Raw genomic sequence first — 23,377 nt, 5'->3', positions numbered from 1 at the left:
TGTGTGGGGGGGGGGGGGGGTCGACATCTGCCTGATCTACCTCAGATGCCTGGGTCTCGTGCCTCGTTGACTGAAAACAGTGTCAGCCTTGTCTGCCTGGCTCTCCTTATCAAGTCCTTAAGTGTTTCAGTGTAAGGGGCAAACACAGAGCTTGTGTGATGCTTAAATTTTAGACTGTGCTCCAGCATAGCATCACATTCCTCCATGTCATTGAACATGTTTTCCCAGTGTTGACACTCACTGTTATTTTTGCAGCCATGAGAAGCATGATTTTTGGAGTCTCAGACATCTCTTCATTGTTATCACTGCCCCGGAGGCTTTGTTGTCCATTTCATCCAGGTCTTAATTGCTGGGCTCTATTGCGGTCTCTGCCAAAATTTCCTCAACATCTTCTTGTGTCATGTCGTTGACGCTTTCTCCGGGTGTTCAGAAAGGGTATATTATGATCTATATTTAATATGAGCATTATTTGTATTTATTTGCATTGTTTGTGTAATAGATAGCACTGGACATTAGGACTGATTTTCCTGTAGTTTGCAGCTCCTGTGACTGACTCCTTGTGATCTTTCCCTATTGGCTGTTAGCTCTTGTGATCAGCAGCTGTTTTAGGGGCTGATCCCTCCTTTATTGTAATTCCATCAAGATTTTTCACCATCTCCAAAAGACGTTACCCCCAAGTAATTCTCTATTTATTTTCTCAGAGTTCTCCCCCTTATTTTCCTTGAGTGTTACAGCTTTTCCTCTGAATTGGGCTGAGGTTCTGGCCATCTCCTTGCCTCTGAGGTGGTTAGATCTAGACTCTATGGGCTGAATGCCACAATTCTTTTAAAACCAACTGAACTGTAAATTGGGTTTTCTTGTTTTATTCTGAGTACTATGATAAGGAAAATTTGCTTAAGAATTGAGAGTCTATCGTTAAAGCTTCTACTTGGGGATGGTTTATGCTGGCTGTTTAAGCTACACTATAATTTGCCTATAACAGTACAGTGAAAACTCTTGGAATAGCTCAGTGGATTCTATTGACAAACTTTTAGTGAAAAATCTTGTACACTACAGTAATAATCTCAGGGGGAATAAAGAATCTTGTAATAACAGCGGTTTCTACTGACAAAGATTTAGTGGACATTCTAAAAGCATCTCATGAATGGATAATAGTGCATGTTGCAGTTCAAGTGCATGTCTGCATCCAGAGTAATTAAAAGCACTCCTCATTGTGAAAGAAAAAGCAGAGTTGCAAGTGCATTGCTTGAAAGCTTCTGGTGTGTGACCTCAAGTGAAAATTAAATAGTTCTGCAGGAGAACTATACAGTGTTAAGCCCTAAGCCTCAGCTCTATGTCTTGCAGAGTAAATAAAAAAGTTTGTTAAAGTAAAAAAGCCCGATAATACTTGCTGGATTCAAGGAAACGTTCTTTGAAAAAGTTTATTAAAGTTAAGAAAATTGCATGGCTTGGAATTTACAGTGTGAATTTAGACTGGTCTGCTTGAATAGACTCAGAATTGTGGATGTTGCATTTAAGTCTATAAGCAAAGAATTTGCACAGATTTCATAAGCTATAGCAGAAAGTGTAGATCCAACTTCTCTGCAAAGACCATGCAACCTGCATAATCAATTAACTAAAGCAGGTGTTTTGCAAAGTGCAGAAGCTGTGCACTTCTCCTAGCTCAGGTCTGAAAAAAAGTGATAATTAGATATGATCTCTGCTTACAAGCTATCTAGAAGTAAAAGGATGCCAAAAGAGACTGCCAGCTTCCTGCAGTCTTAAACAAAAGTATCTATTGAGCGCATATCCCCCTCCCCACAACACGCTGCTTGCAAGATACAGGGGAAGGAAAGGATTTCTATATAAGGGCTTACTTCCTGGCCAAGGTGCTTGTGCAACAGAGGAAACTGTGACCTGCATGCATCCCCCCCCCCCCCCCACCCCTTACTGTTCCTATTAAGCAACATTTAAAAAAAACATTCTAAGGTGTCCAAATTAAAAAAAAAACCCACAGAAACAATTGATTTATTTTTATTACTGAAGCCATGGCAGATTCTGAAGTAATTTAATCAGACAAAGTAGTAATTGACCAGGCTGGCACACAGAACACAGTAAAAGCCAGCAATGGTAATGACAGGGGTTCAAGGTCCACAAGACTGCATAAACCAACAGAGAAAGCCAGAGAGTAGAAAAATATGTCTTTCGTTTGGAAAAGCTATGATTCAAAGTTGAGCAAGAAATGTTTGAAACTCAAAAGGGGAGCAAGGCTGGAGGCTTAACTATTGACCTGCTGCAAACTACCTACCAGCAATATCAACAGAAATTACAGGAATATTGTAAATTTCTGAGCCTGCAAAAAACATCAGATAGTCTGGCCCAAAGAGAAAGACAACAGACTAGCATGGTGGCAGAAGCAATGAAAGGCACAGAGGCACATGTAGCCCCTGCAGGGAAAAATCAATCTCAATATTCAGACAACTCCAGAAACTGTTCTAGAAATTCTAGAGGTTCCAGGTCCTTAAAAATCACACAGGACAAGCCATTCCAGCAGATCTGCTACAAGTTCTCTTGCTCTTAAATTGCAAATGGATGCAGTGGCTGCCAAATCAGTGGCGTAGCCACAGGTGGGCCTGAGTGGGCCGGGCCCCACCCACTTAGGGCTCAGGGCCACCCAACAGTAGCAGACATTTAGCAGTAGCTGGTGGGGATCCCAAGCTCTGCCAGCTGAAGACTTCCCCCTGATGGTAACAAAACGTTACTCTCCACAATACTGGCACCTGTGCATGCTCAGTTTTCAGCACATGCATGCTGCAGACTGCCAAGGTGGAAAGAAGCGTTTTTCCGCCAGCTGTTTTGGTGGTGGTGGTGGGGGGGGGAGGGGAGAACACTTGGTGCCCACCCAATTCTTGCCTAGGCCCATCCAAAATCTGTTGTCTGGCTACGCCCCTGGCTGCTACAATTTGGGTTTTTGCCAGGTACTTGTGACCTGGCTTGGACACTGTTTGGAAAACAGGATACTGGGCTAGATGGACTATTGGTCTGACCCAGTATGGATACTCTTATTTATGTTCTAAGAAATGTTGTCAACATATCCTATAAATCATTACAGGGCCCTTTTAACAAAGGACAGTAGGGCTAGTGCTGGCTTGGCATGTAGTGAATCATCCCTACCGCCAGGCTCACCCAGGAGCTCGGCGATAGTTCCAGGTCTCCCGCACCATTTCGAGAGCTAGAAAATAACTTTATATTTTCTAGCTTCAGGGGTGTACCTGGTGGTAATCGGGCAGCATCTGTTGTTGCCTGATTACTTCTGGGTTACCGCTGGAGCCCTCACTGTCTTCTAAATAGGAGGCAGTAAGGGCTGCAGCAGAAAATGGCTGTGCCTCCTTAGGAAAAAGCCACTTACCAGCTGCAGTAAAAGGTGACCTCAGAATATGGCAATCCCAAGTGCCGATGCCACCACAGGCCACCTTTTACTACTGTTTGATAAGATGCAGCTACCTCCACAACTCCAGCTTCCACCCTTCACATACCAAAAGATCCATTATTTACAGCCAAGCTACAAGATACCACCGTATCTGCTCGGACCCAGAGGATAGAGACAGACACCTTGAAACCCTGACTGCATCCTTCAAACAGAAAGGCTACAACCCCAAAATAATCTCCAAGAATATTGCCTCCTCCCTCAAAACACCCAGGGAAAATCTGCATAAGTAGTGCGCCCTACTTCTAGCATTTTTCCTCTCTCTCCCTCCTTTCATCCAGCATTTCTCCTGTTTCTCTCTCCATCTGACCAATCAAGGTCTCCCCCTTGCTCCCCTTCCTTCTCCCCAATAGCTTGTCTCTCCCCTGCCCTTTTCCATGTACCCTCTTTCCATTCATCTTTCTCTCTGTACCCTTCTTCTATCCAGCATCCCAACTCTTTCTTTCCATCCAGCATGTCCCCTTTCTCTCTCTCCCTTCCACCAACATCTTCTCTCGCTCTCCACCTTCTGTCCAGTGTCTCCCTCCTTTCATCCATCTCCTCTCTCTTCCTCCTTTCATCCAGTGTCTCCCCTTTTTCTGTCCCCATCCAACATCTTTGATCTCTCTCTCTCCCCCCCATGCAACATACACCCTGACACACTATCTTCCTCCTCCCCTTCCAAACAAAATATTTTTCCTCCACCCCAGCATCCACGTACCTTAGTTCCCCAGGCACGCAAACGGCTGCTGAGATCAGCTCAACTGCATCCCTTCTACACGCTGCCACTGTGAGCAGCCTCAACAAAAGAAGAAAATGAAGCGCGGGGCTGCAGCAGCCTTCAGGCATGCGCTGTCGGCCTGCCGGTCCTCAGCCCTCGTCGGAACAGGAAATTGACGTCAGCGGGGGCAGAGGACGGCAGAGCCGACAGCGCATGCCTGAAGGCTGCTGCGGTCCCCGCTTCATTTTCTTCTTTTGCTGAGGCTGCTCACAGAGAAGCAGCGGCGGCGGAGGATCATTTTGTTGGTAATATGTGGCAAATGGTGACAGCTGTGTATAAATTAAATACATGTTCGAAGCATTGTTTTAATTTTTTTATTCATAACACTATCTTCATTTAAACAAAAGTTTTGAAGGTAACGTGGAGGGGCATAATCAAATGTCGCCGGCGAAATAGGTCGCCAGCGATTTTTTTTTCGATAATACGGTGTTGGCCGGCCAAATGCCTTGGAGTTCGCAGGGGTTGAGATGGCCGGTTGTGTTTGTCAGCAATAATGTAAAAGACTGCCGGCCATCCCGAACCCAGCAAAATCCAACGCATTTGGTCGTGGGAGGAGCCAGCATTTGTAGTGCACTGGTCCCCCTGTCATGCCAGGACACCACCTGGGCACCCTTTGAAAAAGTCCTTTATTTGAATAAGCACATTTACTCACAGTTAACTGCAGATCAGAGGCTGTGCCCCACTGGCAAAGAGTCTCCCTGGTACTGAGATTAGCAGTAGGTCAGAGCTTGCAGAATGGTGTACAATGCCCTCTTTCAGCAACATTCAAGGTAATAACTAAGTTCTCTAACGTGGGTAACACATGAAAAGGATCTAAAACTGGCTTACAAAAATGGTCACCACCTCATGGACTACTGGAAACAAAACAGGGCACACTATGACCCAGTTAGCAGGGGGGAAAAGCACCATGGGAGTACAGCCCAGTACCCTATACCCACCACAATGCATTGCTAATGTGACTCTGCAGGGCACCTTACAGAAAAGGTGTCACACTCACCCGAGAGCCACATCGCAACCAGGGAAAGGCTGTCGGAGGATACAACACATTCTGCTGTCATGGAGGTGGGTACGGCATTTGAGGCTGGCATACAGGCTGGCAAAAAAGGTTTTTAGTTTTATTTTTTTAGTATGGGATGGGGTTGGTGACCACTGGGGGAGTATGGGGAGGTCATCCCCCATTCCCTCCAGTGGTCATCTGGTCATTTGGTGCACCTTTTTGAGCCTTGGTCGTGAAAATAAAAGGGCCAAGTAAACCCGGCGATATACTGCTTATCGCTGAAAGCCGGCCATCTGGTAGCCACGCCCATACCCGCCCATGTCCTGCCTTCGCTTTGCCACTGACACGCCCCTTTGAACTTTGGCCGGCGACGGGAAAGTGGCGATGTTGCCAAAAAAGCAGCTTTTCCGAGATCGCCGGCCATCTTCCGATTTATGTCGGAAAATGGCCGGCGATCACTTTCGAAAATGAGATGGATAGTAACATAGTAGATGACGGCAGAAAAAGACCTGCACGGTCCATCCAGTCTGCCCAACAAGATAAACTCATATGTGCCACTTTTTGTGTATACCTTACCTTGATTTGTACCTGTCTTTTACAGGGCACAGACCGTATAAGTCTGCCCAGCACTATCCGCGCCCTCCAAACACCAGCCCCGCCTCCCACCACCGGTTCTGGCACAGACCGTATAAGTCTGCCCAGCACTATCCTCGCCTCCCAACCACCAGCCCCGCCTCCCACCACCAGCTCTGGCACAGACCGTATAAGTCTGCCCAGCACTATCCCCGCCTCCCACTACCAGCTCTGCCAACCAATCTCGGCTAAGCTCCTGAGGATCCATTCCTTCTGAACAGGATTCCTTTATGTTTATCCCACACATGCATTAAGATTTGTTGAGCATTAAGATAGCAATACAACAGAAGAATAAACATATGAGTAGCTGCAATAAGAACCATCAGTTTTACCCGAACCAAGAGTACAAGAGAACTTAAACTCTACCCCCTTATAAGAACATTGTGGGATAATCTCAATAAAGCCTATGGTAGCAAACTATAGCTTCACACTTTTAGGTTTTTATTGAAGTGCCCCCACCTGCCCACCCCACCGTAACCATAACACAAACTCAAACCTAAAAATTTTTTGTTAACCCTACCCCCCCCCCAAACAAGAGCAATGCCTCAAAAAGGGTTCCCATATAGCTTCCCATCTCCCCAGAGTACAACAACGAGTTGCCCACAGCCTTTCCATTTCACAAATGTACCAGAGTTTGTGCTAGCATGATATGATCCATAGTGTCAAAAACTAGAAATCTGGTAGTACTAACACTGAGGCAAATCCCCTGTCTTGGTTTCTGTGAAGATCATCTAGTAGGGATACGAGAACCGTTTCTGTTCCATAACCGGGTCTGAATCCAGATTGACATGGATCTAGCCAGTTACTCTTTTCTAGCCAATCATTAAGTTGAACACAGACTGTTTGTTCTATGAGTTTCCCTAGGAATAGGATGTTGGATACTGGCTGGTAACTTTCAAGTTTGTCCTGGTCAAGATTGTCTTTCTTTAGCAAAAGGCAAACCACTGCCCTTTTTAATGCTGTTGGTAGTTGCCCATTAGAAAGAAAGGTGTTCACAATTTTTGTGACACTTTCTATGAGGCCCATACTTGCCTGCTGCACTATCTTTGATGGGCAGGGGTTGAAGGTCTCTTAGGATTTTGTCAAGGCTCTCCTCTGTCATTGGGTTAAAAGTGTCCCATCTGTCTCTGTCAGGAGGGGGTGAGTTTGTGCACCCCCTGGTTAACTGGTTGGTGACTGGGTGGGATTTCCTGTAAATCCTGGCAGAGACTTTTAATTTTGTTGGCAAATTATGCATTTATGTTTAAATCTGTTTTATTGATGAAATTACATCAGATACAACAGTTGAAATCACAATATAACATTCCTTAAACATGTAGCTCCATACAATTTTCCCCCCTCTTTCCTCCCCCCAACCCTTCCCTATACCCCATTCCCATTCCAACCCCAGCTTTATGCAATAACTCCAACAAGGTCTTACCAATATTAAACCTCCAACCTGCTTATTCCTTTATATAGCATAAGGTCACCCCCATAACAAACACCGCAATGTCGTCAGGAAGCTCCCAACAGTACCCCACTCATTTAATATCATGCAGACAATGATGCGCAAGGGGCTTTGGCTCTTATAGCCCCCCGTCGCAATATGTCACCACTGTGGAGTACATGTTCAGGGGCCCCTTGTTAAAGTTTGCTATTAGGATTTATGCATATTATAACATTGTATACTTGCAGCAAACCAAGATCAAAGCATAAACATACCATACGACAGCACTCCCAATGCCAACTAAACATTATCCCGTATCTTTTTCAGCCTTTGCTTCTCCCCTCCCCCTCCCCCCAACTCCTTCCCTCCTACCTATCCCCTTCCTCTTCACTATAATAACCCTTAGTAGCAAGTGAGCATGTGAGAGACACAGAACATACCCCCCCTGCAACAACTTGATACCCCAATCTTCTTATGTGGGTACTGTAACGAGCATAACAGTAATCAGTGAGGCTTCCACTCCCTTCTCCCCCACTCACCACACCTTTAACTTCCAGCAATGACGGTTTACCACAAATTCTCAGCTCATTCGTTCCTACCACATTTCTTCCATGCACCTGAACTAACCTAAAACATTCAATACTTGACTCCGTGCTCTTGGGGATATTTTATGCAAGTAGGCCGCCCCAGACTTTCATGAACCGTTGCCGCCTCTTTGGTGAGCTACGGGCATCCTGCATTTCCCATAACATCAGCTCATGAAGCTTGTTCCTCCAGTACCAATAGGAGGGGACTTTATCCATTATCCAATGGTTGAGAATACACTTTTTCCCCAAAATACAGACTTTGCTAAGAAAAATCTTTTCCTCTAGTGAGCCTCTATTCCAAGCCCTCACTGAACTAAATAGCACCCGCTCAAAGGACAGGTCTACCCAATATCCAAGGACCCAACTTAGGAACCGGGAGAGAGCCGACCAGAACCCCTGTATCACCCTACATTGCCAAACGCCGTGGAAAAACGATGCATTATCCACTGCACACCTGGGGCATTCACTGGTTTCCACCACTCCCGCATACCACGCCTGCTTAGCTGAAAAATATGCCCTGTGTGTAGTTCTAAAGTGGCATTCCTGTAACTCAGAACTATGCACCACCCTTACGCCTCCCTGAAGCGCGACTAATATAATCCCCTCTGCTATTCTACTTCCCGCCTCCTGGCTCCATCTCTCAGCTAACGGCTTAACATCTCTTTTAGGTTGTTTCCCTGCCAGCACCTTGTGAAACCATGACACTGATATTTGTCCAGCTGCATCCCCGGCCAGGAGCTCCCTGATACTCACCCCAAATTCTAGTAGTAGATTTGCGGCGGGGAGGCTATGTTTATAGTGTGATAATTGGTAGTAAGCTAGTTTCGCTAAAATTCCTCCAGCACAGAGCCTCTCAAACTCTAGGTAAGTCATTACTTTCCCATCCCTCTGTAGGAAATGCTCTAGAAGTGTCACTCCCTTTTTCCCCAGGTCTCAAAAGACTTTATTTTCCCTCCCAGGCAAAAATTCCCCATTGCCCGTAAGGGAAACAATACACTATGCTCCGGATTATGCCCCAAAAGTCCCGCTACCTCTCTCCACAAATATCGCAGAGGCTGCAAAAGGCAGCTACGTTTTACACCTTGTGGGAGATTACTAAATTTTGCGTGCAAAAGATAATTAAGGTGCCAGGGGCTAAAATACAGGCGCTCCAATTGTGTATCAGTGTATGTAGCCGTGCCCAAAACCCAATCTCCCAAATTGCATAAGAGACATGCTTGGTTATATGTGCGCATGTCAGGAATCCCCAATCCCCCGCTCACCTGGGTCCCGCCAAGACTGTCCCACCTGAGTTTTGATTTCCGCCCCGCCCAGCAAAAGCGGTTTACCTGTCTCTGATGGGCTTTTAAATTTTTTTTCCATAACCGTATTGGCAGTGTTTGCAACACGTATAACCACTTCGGGAACACCAGCATTCGATATAAATGTATCCTTCCCATCAGTGACAACGGCAAGGAGATCCACTTGGCCAACTGTGCCTTTGTGTCTTGCAATAACTGGGGGACATTACAGACATATGATTGTGCTGGATCTAATCATAATTGGATACCCAAATACGTGAATGACCCAGTCACCCAGCGCAACGAGAACTGTTCCCAATCCGCCCTCCTGACCTCTGGACTCGCCAGGGCCTCAGATTTCATAAAATTTAAGTGAAACCCTGAAAAATCTCCATATTCCCTTATGCTTTCCATGAGATATCCCAAGGAACTCTTTGGATTTGTGATTAACACCAACAAATCATCGGCAAATGCCGCGATTTTAAATACCCTATCTCGAATATGTACTCCTTGTATATCTGTATTAGTGCCAATCTCTCGTATCAATGGATCGTGTTAACACAAAAAGGAGTGGAGAAAGAGGGCATCCCTGGCGCGTTCCCCGGCCTATAGGGAACCATTCCAACCCTAGGCCATTAACCAGGACTCGTGCCCGAGGGTCAGTATATAAAGCCCTAACAGCCTGTAAAAAGAATCCATTCATCCCATATGCCTTAAGTGTTTCGAAAAGGAACCCCCAGTCCACCCTGTCGAAAGCCTTTTCGGCATCGAAACTAATTAACAATGCTGGTGTTCCATCCCTCTGCACTTTTTCCAAAGCTAGAATTATTCTTCACATGTTCTTTGCTATTTTCCTTCCCCTTACAAATCCCATCTGCGGTTTCTCCACCAAAGCAAGAAGATACCTGGCCAACCTATTAGCTAACAGTTTAGCCAGAAATTTAGCCTCTGAATTCAAAAGTGATATCGGTCGGGTTTTGAGGGGGGGCGTGTCAAGATGGCGGCACCTAGCTGAGCGAGCTCTGCACCGCTCGGAAATCGGTGCTCAGGAAAAAGTGATTCCTCTAAGTTATGCCACACACTAAAAGAAAGGGTCCGGTCCAGGGGGAAGCTTCGACAACTCGGACCTCCTCACCGCATCAGGCCTTGATAGAGCGGTTCATTTCACGAACTCCCATCCAAAATACCGAGAGGAGCCCGGCAGTCCTCCAGGAAGGGGAAATCCTGGAGGATTTGGGTTTAGATGTCACGCTGTCTCCTCCGGCACTCGATCCACCGCCCCACCCGGAAGGACGCCAAAGCCAGAAAGGACCCCTGGAGACCGAAGTGGTTATCGCGGGGGCCTTGTTCGAAGGCGCTGGAAAGGCGCAACCTGAGGAGATGCGAAGGCCAGTGGGCCCGAGCACTGAATGGAAGCAAATAAGAACTGCTCCTGGGACGGTGTCGTTGGAAAACGTTTGGACAGTTCTCCAACAGTTGGCGTTACCGTTGAGAAATCTACAAAGGAACTTTCCTCCCTAGTGAGTACTATGAATAATTTTTCTGAGTCTTTGGCTGATATTAAACAGGAATTTACTACTCAAACAACGAAGCTTAATCAGGATGTGAAAAAGCTGGAAGATTTATCCTTAGAGTTAATAAAAGATAAAACTATAATAACTAGAAAGATTAATCAAATTGAAAATTACAACCGGAGATTAAATTTGCGCATATTAAATTTTCCGAGGGAAAATGGAATACCACCTTTAGATGCATTTAAAAAATACTTGGTTGAAGTTTTACAATTTTCCTCAGACTTGTTACCTCCAATAAATAAAATCTACTATATAAGAAATAAACCATCTGGTATATCTACAACCAATGAGGCGCAAACAGCTCTAAATATATCCGACCTGCTTGAAGCTACTTTATCAGATCAATCAGAAAGAATGACTTTAGTGGTTCAATTTGTTTTTCAGCAGGATGTGGATGCTGTTAAAAGAATATACTTTCGTAAAATGAATGAACTATTCTGTGGTAAAACTGTACGCATTTTTCAAGATATCACAAAACAGACACAATAAATTAGAAAGTTGTTTTTGAGTAAGAGAAAGGAGACACAAGATTTGGGTGCCTCCTTCTTTTTGAACTATCCTAGTAAATGTACTATTACATATCAAGGTTTAAAATATATTTTCTTTCAGCCAGAGCAGCTAAGAGTTTTTCTTGATTCTAGGAAGATATAAGTCCCTATTCCCTAACTGATTGAGTTAAAGAATTGATGGATGGAAAGATCGTGCTAAGCCTATCTGTTTGTTATAATTTTCCTTTTCTTTTAGATTTAACCCCATTATTTCTATGCATGCCCCCTCTTCAAAGTTTTTTGTGATATAAAAAAGACAATTATTGTAATCCTGTATTACTGTATTTAAGTGGAAGATGTAATCCTACAAAATATTTTCTTGTCTGTTTTTCTGAAACAAAATTATCTTGTAATGTAAAATTTTGAAATTATAAATAAAAAAATTAAAAAAAAAGTGACATCTGTCGGTATGATTCTGGGCGATGGGCAGGCTTGCCCGGCTTTAATAATTTCAGTCTGCAATAACTTATAAAATTCATTCCGCATTCCATCCGGACCTGGTGTCTTCCCCAAGGGACTTTGCTTAACTACCCACATCACCTCATCCACCGTAAAATCTGCATTTAATGCCATGATTTCCTCATCTTTCAGTCTGGGCAAATCAACACTAGTCAGATAAGTCTCACTAGGTGTGACCAGATCACCTTGCGGCTGATACAGTTGCTCAAAAAATTTCTTGAATATTCCTGAGATTTCACTATCCTGATGTACCATGGTCCCTTGTTCATTTGCTAAGATGATCACCTTACGGTAGCCTACCTTCCTGCCCATCAGCCGCGCCAAAAACCTCCCTCCCTTATTAGCAAACTTATAAAGCCGATATTTATAGTAGGCCAGGGACCTCTGAACAATGCGATGCAACAGCTCATTAAGACTCTGTTGTGCCTCTAACAGCTGAACCCGGAGCCTCTGCGAATGTTCCTCACTATATTGCCGCCTCAGCATAGTTACTCTCTTCTCTAATCTAAGTATCTGTTTTCTCACTTTCTGTTTAAAACTTGTGTACGCTATAATCTCCCCCCTGAGAACCGCCTTAGCAGTCTCCCAGTAGAGCACTGGGTCCGCCCTATGAATCTCATTAGTATTACTAAAGTCTTTCCAACATTGAACCAAGTGAGGAAGAAACTGCCCATCCCGATATAACCAGCTTGGAAATTGCCACACCTTATCGTCTCTCCTCCCCTCATCTAAATGCAACCTCACCGTTACCCAGGCATGATCGGAGACCACAACTGGGCCAATCCGAGCAGTATCCACCTGTGTAAATAGGTCATCTGTGACAAATATATAATCAATTCGGGACCAAGTGGAGTGAGCCCTCGATAGATGGGTATAGTCCCTCTCAAAAGGGTTGAGCGTTCTCCACACATCCACCACAGCAAATGTCTCTTCTAGCACCGCTATTTCCCTCCGAGGTCCGGCCAGCTCCCTCCCCGTTGGTTTAGACCTGTCCAATGTCGGATCTGCCGCTTCATTGAAATCTCCCCCCATTATAATGGGTATCCCTCCCAAACCCTGCAATGTACGGATAAGCTGTGTGTAAAATTGTTTTTCAAATGTGTTTGGTGCATAGATGTTACAAAGTATAACCGGTTGTCTATCCAACACTACAGATGCCAGCACATATCTCCCTTTGTCATCTCTCACTACCTTGACAACCTCCACATGTATACCTTTTCTTACCAATGTGATCACTCCTCCCTTCCCTCCCACTGCTGGAGAGTCAAACATTTCGCCTACCCACCAACGTTTCAATTTGGTATGTTCTGCCTGTGTTAAGTGTGTCTCCTGCAGAAATGCGATTGACGCCTTTTGATCATTAAGAGTTTTTAAAATTTTTTGTCTCTTAACTGGTGAGTGAATACCCCCCACATTCCAAGTTAAAACCTGTAGTGGAGCCATGTAGTCTCTACATATCTGTCAGTGCATCCATACAATATTCCTGTAATCTCAACGGCGAGGTGTCCCAGCCACCACCTCCCCGGTGCATCCTTCCATTCTATCAAAACTATTTCATCACACCACTCATTCTTCACATCCTCACTGCGTGCAGACTTGTGGTCTGTGCCCCCCCTAATCCCTACCCCCTCTACTTCCCCCTGTATCCGATTCCCACCCTCCCCCCCACCCATCTTCCCACCCCCCTGTAACTCTTCGGAGTCTCCCTCTTGTCTCGGACTTCTTTCGCTCATGGAATCCCCTGGCCTATCAGCACCTACCTATTTTGCGGACCCCACCCCTCAGGGCGTCACCCAACTCATGGTCAGGTGACCCTCACAAAACCAATGTCCCTACAGCCTCTGGAACCTCTCTGGGTTCTTACCATAATATCTGTCCTTCTAAGAAAACATTAACAGTTAACTCACAACCACAACTTTCAACTTTCAAGCAACCCCACATTGCTCATCATTTCCGGGTCCGTGGTCCCCCCCACAGAAACGTAGGAGGGGGCCACCCGACTGTCCAGTAAAATTCATACCCAGTACTATCTCATGTGTCGGGCTCTTTCATGTCCCTATCTAGGAACTGCTGGACCTCCTGTGTGGTCTGGAAAGAGCGCCACTGGTTCAGATGATGAATCTTCAAGATGGCTGGATAAAGTAGCATGAATCTGGCCTTCTTAGCAGCCAATGCAGAACAAATGGGGTGAAAACGGCGTCTCTGCTCCTGTACTCCTGCCGAATAGTCTTGAAAGATCTTTATCTGGGATCCCTCATATGTAAGGGAGTCTCGCTTCAGTCTAAAACCCCGCATGATTTCTTCCTTATGCAGGTAATTGAGCACTTTAATGATAATGATTCTTGGTCTCTGCATGTTTTGTTGCCAACGCCCCAACCTGTGGACCCGTTCAATACACAGCTCTCCATAACTGTCGGAAAGGGCCATTTCTTTTTTCAACCACTGTTCCAGCAGATGTCCAAGCGATTTTTCCGGAATCTTTTCGGGGAGTCCCACGAGTCTCAGGTTACATCTCCTTGCCTGGTTTTCCATGTCTTCTATTTTTTCCTGTTGCAACTTAAGCTGATTCTGGAGTCTGGCAATCTCCTGTGTATTGTGTGAACAAGAGTCCTCCGTTGCAACAATCCGATTTTCTGCTTCTCCCACTCTCTTCTCCGTGTCTGCCGCGGATGATTCCAAATTTTTTAATTGCCCCACCAGCAGGTCAAATCTTGGGCTGAGAGCCGCGCTCACCGCTGCTGTTATTTGCGCCAGCTGTTTATCAGTAAATTCTCCCTCAGCTGTACTTTTCAAGTCCGCCATTTTATGGTTGGGCCTGAGAGGTGTGGGCTTGTCTTTATCAAACTTCGTCCCCTTGCGAGTGGTCCCAGGCGACATGCGTTTCAAGTATTGCTCCATACACAAAGCGCGACAGTTCACATGTGCCCTCCGCACACTCACCTCCCGAATTTTCTAGTCTTTAGTTGTCTAACTTCTATGGGAACTTAGCTTCTGCGTGCAGTCTCAGTGACCTTGCAAAGGTGCCCATATATTTTATCCCGTATTTTATCCCGTGTCCTCGGGGCACTCTGGAGCTCTTCTGGCACACAACCCGTACCTTCTGCAGCCTCTCAGGTTTGGAGTTGGGGTGGGTGAGGGACGCTGTGCCGCTCAACTCTACCGTCTGTAACCCTCACCCCCAAGCCGGGGAGGGGGGGTAACTAGGGGTTTTATAGAGCACAGTCCTGCCCTAAGCTTGTGCCCACGATATGCAAAGGACTTGTGCCTCCCCCTCTCTCCCCCCAGGCTCTCTACTGCTCTCTGTCACTTGCCTGCTCAGGCCCGTCTGAACCTCGCTTCTGCTCCGGGGTTCGCACTGCGTCTGAGGGGTCTGCTGCACTTGCTTCCGACCCTCAACTTCTCTGCCTCCAATTTGTAGCAGGTTCTTGCTTCTCCCCGTCTCGCGTGTACCCTTTCTCCTCTGTTCGCCGCTAGCCTCTGGCCGTCACTAATTTCATTTCTCTTCTGCCGCCGCCATCTTGGAAATGCGGGTAGCTCAATACGCTGCATGGGGGCTGCCATCAGCTATGGTGGGGCCGTTCGTAGGTGCTTCCCGGTCCCCGCTACCCTCCAATGTTCATTGATGCCGTCGGGAGCGGTGCTGGCGCCGTTGGTCTCAGAGCTTCGGTCGGGCGGTACGGAGCTCACAGCCCAAAGTCTATCTTGCCGCTCGGCTCCACCGGAAGTCCCCGGCAAATTATGCATTTAATGCGTTAAATGGACAGCTCTAGAAAGAATGTATTGATCTTGTTGATAAATGGGCTCAGAGACAGTTTTTGAAGCTTAACAAACCCAAAACAAAAACAGCTTTGGTTTAGTAATACTTTGAGGCATATTTTCAAAGCACTTAGACTTACAAAGTTCCATAGTAACCTAAGATTTTAGAGTATTGCCTACAATGACACCTAGATTTTTCTTTCAAGGTGGACCCTAGCATCAGGTAACTATGATTTGGATTATTCCCAATGTGCATCATTTTGTATTTGTCCACATTAAATTTCATCTGCCATTTAGATGTGCCCAATTTCCTGAGGTCACCCTGCAAATTTTCACAGTCTGAATATGTTTTAACAGCTTTGAACAGTTTTATATCATCTTCAAATTTAATCCCTCGCTTGTTCCGATTTTCAGATCATTTATAAGTATGTTAAATAGCACCGGTCCCAGTGCAGATCCCTGCGGCACTCCACTATTCTCCTCCATTGAGAAAAATGGCCATTTAACCATACCCTCTCTGGAGGTATCATTCATCTCTTGTATATCAATGTAATGTCTTCCTGACCAGATCAGTATTAGGTGGTGTAGTTTAATTAATAACATATATTTGTTTTTGTTGGTGGATCCAGATCAGGACCAGTATTCACTGGGGGTTGTTGGCAAAAATAACCCATACTGTCCACACCCCACTAGAACACCACAACTCAGTCCAAGCTAGAATGGGATTCTGAACCAAAAGGGTTTACTTAAAATGAAGTCTGTACAAATTAAAGAGGAGAAAAACAATAAGGGGAGAAACTGCTGTTGAAGAGAAGAAAGTACATGTGTGTATACAATTTACACAATAAACCATAGGTTTATATAAAAGGAATCATTGAATTTGAGTATAGAAATAGGATGGGCATACATTAGCAAGGGGAGAGGAGATGTGGATAGAAGTTAGGGATAAGAGGAAGGAGAGCAGTAAGAGTCTAGAATTGATCAATTTTTATGGAAAGCAGATAACTTTTTTTCCGTGCTAGTATTTCTTCATATTTTCTAAACTGGCAAATATGTCCCCATCATTCATAGAAAGATATATTAGCATTATTCTTCCAATGGAGAACAATAATATGAATGGCAACTGCGATCAACAAATTAAACAATTTAGCATTTTCAGAGGTGATAGAAATTCCAGGAGAGGAGGAACATACGATAATGATTCTGTAAGTTAGATTATCATGGATAGAAAACAGAGATTTAATCCTATCCCATACTTGTGACCAGTATGAGATCAAATTTGAACAGTAGAAAAGCATGTGGGAAAGTGAAACAATGTCATTATGGCATGACCAGCACGTACTTGACAAGCTCTCAGACACTTGAGCTAATTTAGCTGGAGTTCTGTAGGCACTATGCATGATGACGAATGAAGACTGTAGAATTGTAGCAGAGAGAGATGGTCTCATGGTTTTAATTTGTATAACTGTTACATAACCTATAAATAAAAATTAAGTCTGTAAGCAAAAAGGACAAATATCCACACAGTAGAAAAAAACTACAGGCAGAGGCAGAAAGCAAAAATGGTATCAAAACATTTCATCTCTTATTGGTTTCTTCAGGAATCTGAACTCCTGTATGACTTGTTTCCATATCATTTACTGTTGTACCTTCTCTGAGTTGGTTTACCCCAGATGGGAGCACCACAATCATTCTTTTTATCTCGGTAGAGCCCAGGGATGTCTTCTGTCCTTTCCTGCTTTTCAGGACCAGGTTCACTATCATTTCAAATGCTTCTCCAAACTGCTTCTCTCCTTTATCCTCCTCCTCAGAAGTTGTGTACCGATTCCCTGTTCCAGTTTACATTTTCAGGCAAATGCAGAAGCTCCAGGAACCCTGTACTCACCTTTTTTCTCCCTGGTACATTAGTTGGGCTAGCCAAAGACTTTTTTCTCCTTACTCAGCTGTATGTTGTCTGGGGAAGCAAAAACCTAAAAGAGAGAATTCAAACAGGGCTGGGGATTAATACCAGTCAATTTCTCTCCAAAAGGGGCCTCCTTCCACCATTGCTTCACTAATCAGGAGAACCACCCCCTTGCTCTGGAAGCTGTGGTGCATTTTTAAATCAAAGTCCAGTATTTTAATAATCAATTAAAGGTCTCTGCTATCCTCCCAATGCAGAACCTTAGCTTTCTACATCAATATTTTCTCTTATGTCTCTCTCTCGCATTTCAGGTCTGGAAAACCTGTTTCGCTTGACACAGAAGCGAAAGTATGAGCTACGTGTGGACATGGAAGACTTTAAAAAGAACACAGCATTTGCAAAGTACTCTTCATTCTCCATTTCTACTAATGCTATCAATGGAGAGACAGATGGGTACAAGCTCTATGTTTCTGGATTCACTGATGGAGGTGCAGGTAAGAGGAATATAATGTGCAGAACTATGAATGTTCAGACATGCATGTGCGTGTTTATATGTTTATGTATACAGAACAGTAGTATAATAAGTATATAAGCTTTTGACCAAAGGTCCATCAAGCCCAATATCCTGTTTCTAAAGTGGCCAATCCAGATCACAAGTACCTGGCAAGATCCCAAAAGAGTAAAACAAATTTTATGCTGCTTATTCCAAGAATAGACAGTGGGTTTTCCCAAGTCCATCTTAATAATAGTTATGGACTTTTTTTGTAGGAAATGGTCCAAACTTTTTAAAAACCATGCTAAGCTAACTGCTTTTATCACATTCTCTGGCAACAAATTAAAGAATGTAATTACAGGTTGTGTGAAGAAATATTTTCTCCAGTTTGTTTTAAATGTAGCTTCATTGCATACTCCCTAGTCCTTGTATTTTTGGAGAGACCAAACAAGCGATTCATGTCTATTTGTTCCATTCCACTCAGGTTTTTATAGACCTCTATCAGATCTCACCTCAGCTGTCTCTTTTCCAAGCTGAAGAGCCCTAGCCTCTTTAGTTTATCCTCATAGTAGTTGTCCCATCTCCTTTATCATGTTCATCACCCTTCTCTGTACCTTTTCTAATTCTGTTATATCTGTTTTGAGATGCAGTGTGTCGCATCCAGGCTGGGTGGACTCCTATTGGTGGTAGGCGAGTCATCACTACTGGTGCTGGCTGAATGGTAGCCCTTAAAAGAGCTCTTGGGGGCAGGCCTGGTCGAACTGGGATGGCTCTAAAAGTAGCCCTTGGGGGCAGGCCTGGCAGAATCGGGACCTGGGATGGCTCTGAAGACAGGAATACTGAGAGAAGAGCTGGAATCATGGACGCCAAGGCAAGGGCTGGAGGCTGAGGCAAGGGCTAGAGGCAGGAAGTGGAGGAGTAGCCTAATGGTTAGTGTAGCAGGCTTTGATCCTGACAACTTGGGCTCAATTCCCATTGAAGCTCCTTGTGACCTTGGGCAAGTCACTTAACCCTCCATTGCCCCAGGTAAAGACACTTAGATTGTGAGCCCTCTAGGGACAGAGAAAGTACCTGCATAAAATGTGTACAGCGCTGAATACATCTAGTGGCACTATAGAAAATGATTAATAGTAATAGGACAGCTGTCAATGTTAGGGGGTTGGGTTGGGGGGGGCACCGGCGGTCCAGCAGATCTCCAGCCCCCCTGTTGCTGGGGGGGGGGGGCTTGGTTGGCGCCCACTGGACCACCGGGGGGGGGGGGGGGGCTGGAGATCCACCAGATCTCCAGCCCTCCCTGAACCTGGAACGGGGGGGTGGGATCGTCGGGGGGACCAGAGGTCCACTGGACCTCCAGTCCCGTGTCGCTAGGGGGGGGGGTTGCGTTGTTGGGGGGAATGGGGGCCTGCCAGCATGCAAATGCATGCTGGACAGGGCTCACCATTCCTCCCCAATGATCTGCAAACCCTAACGCCACCTCGGAGCTGGCGTAGGGTTTGTCGCGGCCAGCAACCCAATCTTTGGTGCACTGGTCACTGATCATTGGGGATGAATATGTTAAGCGCTGATTAGCATGCATTTGCATGCTACTTGTGCTAAGAGCCCTGTTTGCGCTAAGAGCCCTCGAGCGCATTGTTTCACGTGCTTGAGGGCTCTGATCATGGAGTAGCAAATGCGGGCATTAGTATGGTGCTAACAGCCTCTAGCGCCGGCGGTTTGCTTTTGATCATCTGCCTGCAGGTGCAAGATCCTGAGGTCAGAGGCAGTCATTCCCTGGAGACAGGCTGGTTTCCAATGATAGTCCCAATCACATAGACTGTCCTGGGGACCATACCACATCTGATATGCTGGCCCTGTGGCATCCACAAAGAGACCATATATTTCTGTAAATTCTGTTCCATTGTGAGCAAGTCAGGAGAAATAGAAGCTCCCTCTTGTGGTGGCTTGCAGCCTCGGCTCTTACCAGCAGAATTGATCAGATTTATTGAAAACATCAGCAATAAATGCAGATGGCTCAGATCTCAATAGGGCTTTGGATCTGATACAGCCCAATCAGTAGAGGGTAAGGCAAAACCTTCGTGTCCATGCACTAACTCCAGGGAAGCAACTGAAAGTGTGCTGAAACTGGAAAACAGAATGTAGCTCTGGAACAGAGGGAGTCTGTTGAACAGAGAGACCCCTAGAAGAGACAGGAGCTGACTGAGCCTCAGGGCAAGCAGAACGAGAACCAGGACCACAAGGAAAATGCAGACGTAGAATGTCGAACTCCCCTCACACAAACAGAAGTGCACAGGGCACAAGCTCAGAGCCAAAAGCAGGCAGTAAGGCAGAGTGCAGCACAGTCCCTGACAATGGGGGAATGTCAGACTCTCAAGGATAATCTGGACTCGTGAGCTCTTGGGCCACTGCCGAGGAGCAGCAGCGGCAGGAGAACCACCCAAACAAGAGACAAGGCAGAACACAGACGGACTGGTAAAAACAGGACTGGAACCGCCGGACTGAAGCTACAGCTGAGGCAGAGCAAGCTGGAACAGGCAGGGTTTGACGACTACTCAAAACCATCTAAACTTTAGGAAATTACTTAAGACCAACCAATTCCGGAAGGCCTAACCCCTGGATCCAACATAAAACCTTACGTACTGCAAAACAGCACATAATTGGACCACTGTGGACTCTCTTACCTTTACCCTCTTTCCCTCTACACCCTATCCTTTCTTTATTCACTGCCTATTATAATTTATTGTATTTCTTTTCTTATGGACTGGTGATAGCCTGTTCATTTTTATTGTAAGCCAAATTGAACCTGCAAACATGTGGGAAAATGTGGGGTATAAGTGTAATAAACAAATAAAATACCTTGTCTTTGTTCTCTTATGTGTTAAAAAAATCTTTTTGTTTGAAAGAAAAGTAATCTTATCAAGTATTTTTGAATTCTGTTTGAATGAAAAACTCCACAGTTCCACAGTTCATATTACAAGAAACTATACTGGTCAGTATTCAGTTAGTGGCAGTCAGTGTTTCTTTAAGCATTGACCACTGCTGGCTAACTTAGACCTGAATATTCAATGCTGGGCCCATCTGAACACTGGCACTTAATATCTGGGTCTTTGGCTTCACCTGGAAGGTATCCACTGCACCCAATATTCAGTGCTGTACTGGATACCTTCTAGATGCAGCAAAGACCCAGATATTCAGTGCCAGTGCCTGGATAGAGCCCAGCACTGAATATCCAGGTCTAAGCCAAAGGTGGGCAGCATTCAAAGAAACGCTGACCATCACTGGCTGAATACTGACTGGAATATTTTCTTGTAATATAAACTGTGGAATTATGGAGTCCTTCATCCAAATAGAATTCAAGAATACTTGATAGAAACCTTTTTTTGTTTGAAAGAAGAATAATCTAACAGGTAAGAGAACAAAGGCGTGATATCACAACATATGGCAGGGCAATTTAACTTGGCAGAAGTCTCTGCTGCCCAGTCAAATCACTTGGGTTATTGATCCTATAATTATTAAAAAATATAAGGAACACAAGTCTTATGCCATAGCACAAGGATCAGAGAGGTAAGCAAGCCTCTGAGGGTTATCCTAAGTCAGCTATTGACATAATGCATATCTCATTATTTGTCTTTGTTTTAATAGGAGATTGCTTATCAATACACAATGGAAATAATTTCTCCACCTTTGACCATGACCAAGATGTCTACAGTGGCAACTGTGCAGAACAATTTTCTGGGGCCTTCTGGTACATTTCGTGTCATTGCACAAACCCTAATGGGTTGTACTTACGTGGAAATCATACCAGCTATGCAAATGGAGTGAACTGGTCTCGCTGGAGGGGTTACGAATATTCCGTGAAATCTATTGAATTTAAGATGCGACCTGTAAACTGATGTGGAAAATTATTAACTCCCCCTCTTGATTCCCCATATTATTGTATATATGTCACAGTGAATGGTTTCTGATCTTGAAACAAAATGTAATATTAAACAAAGAGAACCTGAGTAAACACATAACATAGATTTTACATTATAATTTCATTTATTTAAGGAACAAACTTATCCAGCACTCATACCTCTCATGTGAAAAAGTAACTGCCCCCTAAACTTATGTTTCAACACTTTTATTAAGATCCAACTGACACAGTGCAAACATTACACCATTCACAAGAAATACAAACATAGGCTTGCAGTAAGTTCACACCCTCCAATACTATTCCATATTCTATGGGTTTTTTTTTTACATGTATAGAACACTCAAGAGTAATTCAATGTAAATTTATGTTTTAGGTGTCATCCCCTTTTTTTCCCTATCCCCCTCCCCCCACCCCCCTCCCAAGAATCCATCCCCCACCCACATCGATGCAACTAAAGATTCTCCAGAATAAGGCACATTTACATCCAAATAATACATTCTATACCTTCCCCCCTCCGTTAAATTCTCCCTCCCCCCCCCCAAAAAAAAAAAAAAAATTATTATAAGCCGTTTAACACTGAACTGCGCGCGCGTGGAGTCAGAGACTGGATATAGGAACCCCAAGTCTCCAGAAACTGTGACCTCTTCTTCTGTGAGGGTCCCACCGCCCTTCGCTCATGCAATAGAAGATTGTGAAATCTGTTCCTCCAATGCCAAAAATCAGGTGGGTCCGCAGAGACCCACCCATGCATAATCACTTTTTTCCCCATCAAACAGGCCCTGCGGATCAGCTGCCTCAAGCCCCTCTTCTGGAAGGCAAAAAGCTCATATTTATCAAATAGTATCCCCAGAGGCGTAAAACTTATTCGAGACTGTACCAACCCCTCCAGATATTCTATGATCTGATGCCAGTATTTTTGTGTGGCAGTGCAACCCCAAAGACAGTGGTACAGTGTGCCTTCCTGCCTCCGACACTTAGAGCAGAGTGGATCAGGCACCCCTCCCATCTTAAACAGCTGCGTCTTGGTCATATAAGCCCTGTGTAGGATTCGGAATTGACATTCCCGCAGACTCGCATTTACAGAGATCTCCGGGATTCGGGACACCAACTTTGTGTAATCTAAAGTCAATCCGGGTCTCTGCATGTCACGGGCCCATCGAGTGGTGATTGCTTCAGTATGTCTCTGCGGGTCTATTACCCAAAGAAGCTTATGTAGACTCGAAATTGAGGGCCGCTGTCCCGGGGTCTCCTTAAAGAACTCTCTGACTTTCCTCCCATGTCCACAATTCAACTGTTCCATGTTGAGAGACCGAATATAATGAGCTAATTGCTGGTATGCAAATTCATGACTGGCACTAATTCCTACCCCCAATGCCCCCAAGTTTAGTAGGCCACCCCTTGTCCCTAATACATGTTCTACCCTTGTTATTCCCAGTAGTGCCCATCTCCGAAATACCTGATTCTCAGATCCAGGCGTAAATGTTGGGTTTCCCTGCAACGGTAATAGATCAGATATATCCGCTCCCAAACCCCAGTACCTATTTAAATCCCGCCACACCTCCCTTATTGGTCTTAGCAACAA

General features: G+C 45.0%; 1 protein-coding gene across 2 annotated transcripts in view; it reads left to right on the top strand.

Annotated features, from left to right (window-relative positions):
* LOC115474112 (microfibril-associated glycoprotein 4-like) overlaps positions 1–21,900 on the top strand; it is a 78,098-nt gene extending 56,198 nt beyond the window's left edge. For both annotated transcript variants that reach the window (XM_030209439.1, XM_030209438.1), the window contains exons 5-6: positions 17,701–17,883; positions 21,522–21,900. In XM_030209439.1, the coding sequence (XP_030065299.1) occupies positions 17,701–17,883; positions 21,522–21,772 (434 nt within the window). In that variant the 3' untranslated portion in view covers positions 21,773–21,900. The remainder of the gene's footprint in view (positions 1–17,700; positions 17,884–21,521) is intronic.
* Positions 21,901–23,377: the final 1,477 nt, after the last annotated feature.

The sequence above is a fragment of the Microcaecilia unicolor genome, chromosome 7 (assembly GCF_901765095.1).
Source record: "Microcaecilia unicolor chromosome 7, aMicUni1.1, whole genome shotgun sequence".
NCBI lineage: Eukaryota > Metazoa > Chordata > Amphibia > Gymnophiona > Siphonopidae > Microcaecilia > Microcaecilia unicolor.
Note: the sequence above shows the minus strand (reverse complement) of the source record. Positions and strands in the feature narration are given on the sequence as shown.